The sequence below is a fragment of the Penaeus monodon genome, chromosome 2 (assembly GCF_015228065.2).
Source record: "Penaeus monodon isolate SGIC_2016 chromosome 2, NSTDA_Pmon_1, whole genome shotgun sequence".
In the NCBI taxonomy this organism is placed as follows: domain Eukaryota; kingdom Metazoa; phylum Arthropoda; class Malacostraca; order Decapoda; family Penaeidae; genus Penaeus; species Penaeus monodon.
The window spans coordinates 26421956-26433566 of NC_051387.1; the positions used below are offsets into that span (position 1 = coordinate 26421956).

Genomic DNA, 11611 nt, shown 5'->3' on the forward strand with positions numbered 1-11611 from the left:
GAAGTATAAGCATATTACCATAGATAGAGCCAAATATTTGATATTAAACATTTAACTGGTTGACATCAGGAGTGCATGCACTATCCACTTGTTTTATGATTTCACAAATGCTAAATCACCATAGTTGCTAGACTGTCTTACCCTCACCTGTCAACCCAATTCTTTGAATTTTTTTTATTGAAACTTTTTTCTCCACGAAAATTCAAGGAATGGGTAAACAGGTAAGTACTGGTAGACCTAGTAATTGACTTCTTGGTTACTATATACTTGTGAAGCATCTGCAAGTATTACTGAAAGTACTAAAATAAAACCACATTGGACAGTGCATGCACACTGTGCCAGTAGGCTTAATGAGGAATGGCATTTACCATTAGATTGTCAAGAATATTCAAAAGACATATGCAAACATAGATGGTTGTAAAGGGTAAGTTATAGATAATGATACATAGCAATAGTCTTTGTAGATTTTGCATGTTGTTTATATATGTATCTTCATTTCTGGCATGAGTATTTAGTTTTGTGATCTTCGAAGAAGAAAAATGCAATATGACTAAATGCCAAAAGTAGGCTTCTTTGAATGAGTCAGTATGATGTTTATGCTTTCCGATATGATGTGGTTGGAAATTTTGTTAACAATCTGTTTTCTTGATATATAAAAAATTCACTATTTGATTTCATAGATGAGGAGGTCCCGGTATATTTCTGAAAGCTCCATAGAGCTTGAAGATGACTGGCCACCCACCAATACTGAGGTAAAGCCTATGACCTCTTTCAGGTGATGAAGGCTGAAGGTCACAAAGCTTTCATGGACATTTCCCCACCATTGATAATTTAAAGATTGATTATGTAAATTAATACCATGCACAGTAATAACAATGTTAAGCGAATACATTTTTGATGACAATGTTTATTTATTTATTTCTATTTCATTTACTTGTATACTTTTATACTACCCTGTAATGCATGTGGTATACTGTAGAAATCATAGATAAATGTGTTTTTTTCTTGGATCATTGAGGAATTTGAACAAATATTGGAATGAGAAATCAAAATTTTATTTGCGGTAATTAAAGTCAATTAATAATAAATTTATGAATGATTCTAACCCATGAAGAAATAACTGCACATATAGTAATGCTTGTGTGACCTTTAGTTTTGTACACCACTTCTTCTCATAGGTCTTGGAACAGGACCTCATCGTTGATGTCCTGTATCTGAGCCTGCTTTGTGTATCTGCTTGGCTTGTGTTTTCAGGGGATGAGTGAATTACAAAAGAGTGAAATCTATTTTGAAAATAAGAAATGAGAGACCTTGTATTAAAGGCTTTTCAATTTAGTATTTCCTTTAACCCACTCACGTGGTAATGATGTCCTATCACATTATGGTGTGGAGCCTGCTCTGGGTTGTTTGTGCTAAACAGTTGTGGGCTTGTTTGGCCATTGAGGAGAAACAGCCCCTTGAAGGTTTAAAGCCTCTTTTTGGCATATTTACAGTAAGTCATTTATTCTTCAGCCAAGAGCAGAGAGTATAGGATTTTTTGTGACATGCACATCTGAATTTTCTCTCAAATAGTTGACTGTTTCCACCCCAACCTGTGGTTCATGATGAGTGGTTTAAGTACATTTACTATGGTACTTACTATTAATTTTTCTTTTTCTTTATGCCAGAATTAAGATAAGAGAATTTGATTTATCATTGCCCATTATGATTTTATAATCATAAGATGCACTTTTATATCAAGACCATATAAATTATTAAAAATTGTTTTGCACTTTTTTATTATTATTATTATTATTATTATTATTATTATTATTATTATATCAACTCATAATTTTACTGTCATTATTTACATGGTTAAGTGTTTTCAGCATGGTCTAAGGATTTAACATTTTGTATTATATAATAGAATGATATCATTTATCACTGGTTAATATTGACAGCCTAGCCAAACTTCTTTGTTGTCATCTGTTGCTTCACAATATGTTAAGAAATATGTGTATGTGCATATGTATATGTGTGTTTATATAACTTTGTTGTACAGTCAGTGATAGTAGTGTCTTTTCTGATGTTGGTGAAAAACTTAATAGAGATTTAGCCAATCTACATGTTTGTCTGACACTTGTGTATGGCTGGAAAGCCTGATAACCCTTGATGCTTGTCTATTGGTTGGAAGGCCTGATACCCTTGATGCAAGTATGCCTGTTTTTTGGGGTTTTACATGATGGAGTAGAGCATCCAGATCCAATAAGTTAATTTTTCTTTACATTTACTTGAATGTTGTGTTATTTCAAGTGCCTCAGTACCATCCACATACCAAGGAAAGGCATAGTACTACAGCCTTGGATTGAGCCGCTGTTTCAGTTTTACCATGAATTTCAATATTTTGTCCTTGGCCTCAATTTTTTGTGGATTCCATGTTGCTTGAATGTGCCTGACTTGCAACTGGCAGGGTTATGTTATACCTGAATTTGTGAGGCCATGTTGAACACGTTTTAACACATTGGTACAAATAAAGTTCAGGTGGCATTGAAATCAAAAATGCTTTCCATATCAATTTTTAGGTCTGGGATTTTTCCAAAAAACTTTGGAAGGGCCCTCATATTTGTGTGCGTGCATGCGTGTGTGTGTATTTATATATATATATATATCTATATATAATATATATATATAAATATATATATATTATCTATTTATATAGTATAATGTATATGTATATATGTATATGTATATGTATAATGTATATGTATATGATCATGTATTATGATATGTATATGTATATGTATATGTAATATATGTATGTATATGTATATTTATATATGTATAATTATATATTATGTTATTATTATCATATTATATAATTATATATTATATATATTATATATTATAGTTATATATATTACACATCTGATATATACTATATATTACATATATATATATATATACATATATATAATTTATATAATATATATATATATATAGTATATATAGATATCTATATATATATATTATATATACACAGGTGAGAAAGGACCTGGTAGCGGGCACGATTAGTGTAGGTGGTTACACATACTACGGTCAGGCCACAGCAGTGATGGTCACCCACCTCCAGGGTGTAGCCATAGCCATTCTCCAGTCAACTTCAGACCTCGGTACTTGAGATGACCACGGTTGATGAGCATATTATGCATTGAGGAACTGAAGCATGCTTTTGGTTTCATGTCTCTATGCTGTATATTGCCTCCTCCCGTTGTATATAAAATTGATGTGAAAGAGGCATTCTACGCGAAAAACTTCACATCATGTGGCAGACAATTGCCCCCGGCGAGATATTCGCATTGTTCTGGGGTGACTTCAATCGGTATCCGGCTGTGACCGAGACGGGCTACGAGATGTCGTCGGCCCCCATCCCACCAGCGAGAATAGCCCCTTCTCGAGACTTTGCTAGGTCCCAGAAAATGAGGATCTCTGGTCCTGGTACCAGCGCTCCAACCCGCCATCGCTGCGACTTGGTTACAGCGATAAGGTACGTGGACAAGGAGATCGACCACATTCTTGTTTAGCACGCGATGAGGATCCTCCAGAACTGCAGCAGGTTTTACCGAGTGCTGAGTTGTGTGGCACCGACCATAGGCTGTTGTGGCTACCCTGCGGGTCACTTCAAAACTCTCCGGTCACTCCAGTGCCACCCTAAGGGGTTTCACCTGGCCAGATAAAGGAGGGAGAGTGTGGCCCACGTTTCACCATGGCAGAGTTCTCTGACGATTCACAGAAACCAACAACCTGACGGACCCAGTTGCTCTGGGAGTTCTTCAAGCACGTAACACTCGAAGCAGCTCAGGAGCTCCATTGGGTACGCCCGAGGCCAAAGTAGAATTTCATCTACTGGAGACATTAGAGGCCACTGAAGCGTGTGCAAGGCATCGCTAAATGGGATTCAAGTCTGCATTGGTCCATGTGTGTAGGGCAGGACAACTGCTGAGAAGGGACAAGGAACAGATTCTCAGGAATCCTGCTGAGGAGATCGAAGGCCATTTCTAGGAAAATGACTTTCGCCCAGCATACAAAGCCCTGAGAAAACTGAAATCCTAAGCCATCCTCACAGATGCCTGCAGTCCGATCAGCGGATGGACGGATCATCTCAGATCATGTTGGGTTTCTGAACGTTGGGCTGAGTATTTGAACAGTTGTACCAGGTAGACCGTCCAACAGTTAGCTGGAGCAAGCGATGTCTCAGTGCCTGTGGCCAGATCCACCCATCAGCGAGGAAACTCCCACCTAACAGTGGTAGGCTGGTGATTTCCAAGCTGAAGAGTGGGAAAGTCGGGGCCTGCATACAGTCCTGACTGCCTGTACCATTCCCCTGACCTGGTCTGAGGCGTGGTCATCCCTCTCTGGAGGGGAAAGGGCATCGTGGGATTGTAGCAACTACCATGGCATACACTGGCTCAGAATACCAGGCAAGGTCTCACCGGAGCAGTCTGGATTTACTCCTGGCAAGTCCACGATAGCACCATATACTAGCGCTTCGGAGTACTTGTGGAATGCTAGCGGAGTTGAGTCATGGGTTGCTTGCAGCCTACATGACCTCAATAAGGTGTTGACTCGGTGCACGGAATCACTATGGGATGATCCGAGGCACGGGAATTCCGACACAGATTATTGGCCTGATAGCAAGCCTCTATACTGGTACTGAAATTGCTGTAAAGTGTGGTGGGGGTTTATGTCGAAACTTATTCCCTGTTAATTCAGGGGTGGAGGCAAGGCTGTGTCCTGCACCCATCACTTTTTCAACACTTGTATGGGACTGGATAATGGGCAGAGCTACTAGCCAAAGTCAGTGTGGAGTTACACTAGGCAATATTAAGGTCTCAGACCTTGACTTTGCCGACAATGTTGCCATCCTATCTGAGTCCCTAGAGTAACTTGTGGAGGTTCTTGATGCATTTAGCAATGAGGCGAAGCCCCTTAGGCACTAGAGTTCTCCTTGGACCAAGACCAAAGATTCAGGACTTTAGGGGCCGGTTAGGGGAAATTCGTCAGTCGATCCATGCTTGTTGTGCGGAGGACGTGAAGTTACAGAAAGTTACATACCTTGGTAGCGTAGTCCATATCTCTGGGTTGTCAGACCAGGAAGTCAGCAGACGGATTGGTCTGGCAACAGGTGCCATGAACTCGATCAACAAGAGCATTTGGAGATGTCGGTACCTATGCAGAAGGACTAAGCTGCGTGTCTTCAAGGCCTTGATACTGCCAGTTTTGCTCTATGGAAGCGAAACCTGGACGTTATCCAGTGTCTTGGAGTCTCATCTTGATGCCTTTTGTAACAAGTCCCTTCGTCGGATCATGGGGTACAGTTGGCAGGACCACGTGTCCAACCGGCGGTTACACCGTGAGACTGGCATGGGACCTATTACTTGCATAATCCAGGATCACCAACTCAGGCTATATGGCCACCTAGCTCGTTTCCCTGTGGACGACCCTGCCCATCAGGTTCTCTCTCTGCGAGACAATCCTGGTTGGAGGAGACCTGTGGGACGACCTAGGAGATCAATGGCTTGGGCAGCTGGACGAGACCTGTCGCAAGGAATTAGAGACGGGCTGTGTGCCTGCCTGAAGACTCGCCTCGAGGGATCCTCGTGGTCTGGAAGCGAAGGGTGGATGCGGCCATGCGCCCCGTCAGCGTTATCCCCTTGATGATGATGATGATGATGATATACACATATACATATATATATATGTGTGTGTGTGTATGTGTATGTATGGATATGTATGTATACACATATATTTATGCATATGTATATATATATATATATATATATATATATATATATATATATATATATATATATATATATATATATATATATATATAATACATGTAATATATAGTGTACTATATAAATATGCATTTTATATATATATATATATATATAATATATTATATATATATATATATATATATATATATATATATATATATATATATATATATTATATATAATATATATAGTTTGTGTGTTGCGTGTGTGTGTGTGTGTTTACATATATATATATATACATATGCATATATATAATTAATCATACATATACAACATACATATACCATACATACATATACATATAATATATAATACATGTATCATGTATATATAAATATGTATATAGTATGTGAATATATTGTACATATATATATTATAGTATTGTGTATATATATATGTATATATATATATACTTAATTATATGATTGTATGTGTGTATATATATAATATATATATATGTATATATATATATTATATATATATATATTATATAGTATACTTTATTTATGATATGTATGTTATGCTATATGCTGTGTGTGTATATATATATATATATACATATATATATATATTATATATATATATACATACCATAGACTATACACATACATACATATACATTACATATGCTCATATCTACTATATAACATAATATATACATTATATATACATACATATACATATATATACATTATATATATACATATATATGTGTATGTATATATATGTGTATGTGTATATATATATGTATGTATATGTATATGTATATGCATGTGTATGTATATGTATATGCATGTGTATGTATATGTATATGTATATGCATGTGTATGTATATGTATATATATGCATATATGTGTGTGTATATATATATATAAATACACATATACATATTTATAGATGTATATAATATATATTATGTATATTGTATATATATATATTACATATGTAATATACACATATGTAATATATATATATATACATAAATATATATATATATATATATATATATATATATATATATATATATATATATATATACACATGTATAAATATGTGTGTGTGTGTGTGTGTGTGGTGTGTGTGTGTGTGTGTGTGTGTGTGTGGTGTGTGTGGTTGTGTACATTGTGTGTGTGTTTGTGTGTGTGTGTGTGTGTACATGTGTGTGTGTGTGTGTGTGTGTGGTGGTGGTGTGTGTGTGTACATTTTTGTGTGTGTGTGTGTAGGTTTATTGTCTATGTGTATGTGTATATTGTACATGTTTGTGATGATGTTATGTATGTGCAAATATGTTTACATGTGTGTAGTGTGTGTGGTGAATGAATAAAGAGAGAGAGAGAGAATGAGAAGGAGGAGTGAGAGAAGAGAAAGAGAAAGGAGAGTGAGAAAGAAAATGAGAGACAGAGAGAGAGAACATGAGGAGTGAGGGAGAAAAAAGAAATGAGTGAGAGACAGAAAATGACAGAGTAGAGAGGAGAGAGAAAATGATAGTTGAGATAGAGAAAGAAGAAAATGAAGTGAGAGAGAGAAAGAGAAAATGAGAGTGGAGAGATATGTAAATAGAAAAATGAGAGAGGATATATAAAGAGAAAAATGGATAAGTGAGGAAAGATAAAATTGAGTATTGAGAGAGAGAATATAAAATGATAGAGAGATGAGAAAGAGAAAATGTAGATATATAGATAAAGAGAAATGAGAGTGCAGAGATAAGAAAGAGAAAATGAAGTGAGAGAGAGAAGTATAAAATTAGAGTTTGATATAGAGAAAGAGACAATCAGATGATATATAGGAAAGATAAAATGATAGTTAATATATAGTAAATATAAAGATTAGTGATATAGAGAAATAGAAAATGAAGTGGAGAGTATAAATATAAAATTGATAGTGTGAGATATAGTAAAGATAAAATGATAGTGTAAGAGTATATAAAGATAAATTAAGATTGATATATATAAAGATAAATTATATTGATAGTAGATAATAGAAATTAGATTTTATATATAGAATAGTAAAATTATAATTTATAGATATAACTGATTAAAATTATATTTAGTATGATATAAATTAAATTATATTGATATAGGAAAGATAAAATTATTTTATAATATGATGAAATATAAAATGATATTTATAATGACAAAGAGAAAATGAGAGTGAGTGAGTGAAAGAGAATTATAGTGAGTGAGAGAATAATAGTGTAGTGAGTAGAGGAATGATAGTGAGTAAGAGAGAATGATAGTGAGTGAGAGAGAGAATGATAGTAAGTGAGTGAGAGAGAATGATAGTGAGTGAGTGAGAGAGATATGATAGTGAGTGAGTGAGAGAGAGAGAATGATAGTGAGTGAGTGAGAGAGAGAATGATAGTGAGTGAGTGAGAGAGAGAGAATGATAGTGAGTGAGTGAGAGAGAGAATGATAGTGAGTGAGAGAGAATGATAGTGAGTGAGTGAGAGAGAGAGAATGATAGTGTGAGTGAGAGAGAGAGAATGATAGTGAGTGAGTGAGAGAGAGAATGATAGTGAGTTGAGGTGAGAGAGAATGATATTGGATTGAGTGAGAGAGAGAGAATGATAGTGGAGTGAGAGATAGAGAGAATTGATTAGTGAGTGAGAGTAGGAGATAATGATAGTGGTTTGAGTTATATAGAATTTGATAGTGATGTGAGAGAGAAATTATATTGAGTGAAGATAGAATGATCTTGCTTTATTTAGTTATATAATGATATTGATTATTGATTTAATAAATGATATTTATTTATTGAGAGAGAAGAATGAATAGTGAGTTGAGTGAGAGAGCGAAGAATGATAGTGAGTGAATGAGAGAGAGAAATGATAGTGAGTGAGTGAAGATAGAGAGAATGTAGTGAGTGATGAGAGAGAGAGAATGATAGTGAGTGAGTGAGAGATTGATAGTGAGTGAGTGAGAGATAATGATAGTGAGTGAGTGAGAGAGAGAATGATAGTGTGTGAGTGAGAGAGAGAGAATGATAGTTAGTGAGAGAGAGAATGATAGTGAGTGTGTGAGAGTGAGAGAGTGAGAGAGAATGATAGTGAGTGAGAGAGAATGATAGTGAGTGAGAGAATGATTGTGAGTGAGTGATAGAAAGAATGATTGTGAGTGATGAGAGAAAATGATTGTGAGTGAGTGATAGAGAGATGATTGTGATTGAGTGGAGAGAGCATGATGTGAGTGAGTGAGAGAAAGAATGATTGTGAGTGAGTGAGAGAAAGAATGATTGTGAGTGAGTGAGAGAAAGAATGATTGTGAGTGAGTGAGAGAAAGAATGATTGTGAGTGAGTGAGAGAGAATGATTGTGAGTGAGTGAGAGAGAGAATGATTGTGAGTGAGTGAGAGAGAATGATTGTGAGTGAGTGAGAGAGAATGATTGTGAGTGAGTGAGAGAAAGAATGATTGTGAGTGAGTGAGAGAAAGAATGATTGTGAGTGAGTGAGAGAAAGAATGATTGTGAGTGAGTGAGAGAAAGAATGATTGTGAGTGAGTGAGAGAAAGAATGATTGTGAGTGAGTGAGAGAGAGAATGATTGTGAGTGAGTGAGAGAGAGAATGATTGTGAGGTGAGTGAGAGAAAGAATGATTGTGAGTGAGTGAAGAAAGAGGATTGTGAGTGAGTGAAGAGAACGAATGATTTGTGAGTGAGTGAGAGAGAGAAGGATTGTGAGTGAGTGAGAGAAGAATGATTGGAGATGAGTGAGTGAGAGAGAATGATTGTGAGGAGTGAGAGAAAGAATGATTGTGTGCGTGAGAGAGAGAATGATAGTGAGTGAGAGAGAGAGAATGATAGTGAGTGAGAGAGAGAGAATGATAGTGTGTAGTGAGTGAGAAGAGAGAGAATGATAGTGTGGAGTGAGTGAAGGGAGAGAATGATGTGTGTGAGTGAGTGAGAGAGAGAGAATGATAGTGTGTGAGTGAGTGAGAGAGAGAGAGAATGATAGAGAGTGAGTGAGAGAGAGAGAATGATAGTGAGTGAGAGAGAGAGAGAATGATAGTGAGAGAGAGAGAGAGAGAGAATGATAGTGAGTGAGAGAGAATGATAGTGAGTGAGAGAAAGAAATGATTGTGAGTGAGTGAGAGAAAGAATGATTGTGAGTGAGTGAGAGAAAGAATGATTGGTGAGTGAGTGAGAGAAGAATGATTTTTGTGAGTGATTGAAGAGAGAATGATATGAGTGAGTGAGAGAGAGACTGATTTGAGTGAGTGAATGATTGGGTGATGAGTGGAGAGAAAGAATGATTGTGGGAGTGGTGGAGAGAAAGATTATTGTGATGAGTGAGAGTTAAAGAATGATTGTGAGTGGAGTGAGAGAAAGAATGTTGTGAGTGAGTGAGAAGAAAGATGAATTGTGAATGAGTGGAGAGAGAGAATGATTTGTGAGTGAGTGAGAGAGAATGATAGTGAGTGAGTGAGAGAGAGATGATAGTGAGTGAGTGAGAGAGAGAATGTTATTGAGTGAGTGTGAGAGAGAATGATAGTGAGTGAGAAAATGATAGTGATGAGAGAATGATAGTGAGTGGAGAGAGAGAATGATAGTGAGTGAGTGAGAGAGAGAATGATAGTGTGTGAGTGAGTGAGAGAGAGAATGATAGTGTGTGAGTGAGTGAGGAGAGAGAATGATAGTGTGTGAGTGAGTGAGAGAGAGAGAATGATAGTGTGTGAGTGAGAGAGAGAGAATGATAGTGTGTGAGTGAGAGAGAGAGAATGATAGTGAGTGAGTGAGAGAGAGAGAATGATAGTGAGTGAGAGAGAGAAATGATAGTGAGTGAGTGAGAGATAGAGAATGATAGTGAGTGAGTGAGAGAGAGAATGATAGTGGGTGAGAGAGAGAGAATGATAGTGAGTGAGAGAGAGAAAGATAGTGAGTGAGTGAGAGAGAGAGAATGATAGTGGGTGAGAGAGAGAGAGAGGATAGTGTGTGAGTGGTGAGAGAGAGGAGAATGATAGTGTGTGAGTGAGTGAGAGAGAGAGATGATAGTGTGTGAGTGAGTGAGAGAGAGAGAATGATAGTGTGTGAGTGAGTGAGAGAAAAGAATGATAGAGTTGTGAGTGAGTGAGGAGAGAGAATGATAGTGGTGTGTGATGAGTGAGAGAGAAATAGATAGTGTGTGAGTGAGTGAGAGAGAGAGAATAGTGAGTGAGTGAGAGCGAGAGAATGATATTGAGTGAGAGTGAGAGAATGATATTGAGTGAGAGAGAGAGAATGATATTGAGTGAGAGAGAGAGAATGATAGTGAGTGAAGAGAGAGAATGATAGTGAGTGAGTGAGAGAGAGAGAATGATAGTGAGTGAGTGAGAGAGAGAATGATAGTGAGTGAGTGAGAGAGAATGATAGTGAGTGAGAGAGAGAGAATGATAGTGAGTGAGTGAGAGAGAGAGAATGATAGTGAGTGAGTGAGAGAGAGAATGATAGTGAGTGAGTGAGAGAATGATAGTGAGTGAGTGGAAGAATGATAGTGAAGTGAGAGAGGAGAGAAGGGGAGAATGTAGTGAGTGAAAGTGAGATAGAATAGAATGAATAGTGAGAGAAAGAGAGAGAGAATGATAGTGAGAGAAAGAGAGAGAGAATGATAGTGAGTGAGAGAGAGAGAGAATGATAGTGAGTGAGTGTGAGAGAATGATAGTGAGTGAGAATGATAGTGAGTGAGTGAGAGAATGATAGTGAGTGAGAGAGAGAGAATGATAGTGAGTGAGAGAGAGAGAGAATGATTAGTGAGTGATAGAGAGAGAAATGATATTGCGTGAGAGAGAGAGCGATAGTGAGTGGTGAAGAGAGAATGAGAGC

The 11611-nt window shown here is 36.8% G+C and overlaps 1 protein-coding gene across 1 annotated transcript in view; it reads left to right on the plus strand.

Moving 5' to 3' along the window:
• Positions 1-680: 680 nt before the first annotated feature.
• Positions 681-11611, plus strand: part of LOC119582039 (protein transport protein Sec16A-like) — a gene marked incomplete at its 5' end in the record, with an annotated part of 16351 nt that continues 5420 nt past the window's right edge. Inside the window, 1 exon segment of the mRNA XM_037930282.1 lies at positions 681-752. Coding sequence (XP_037786210.1) covers positions 681-752 — 72 coding nt within the window.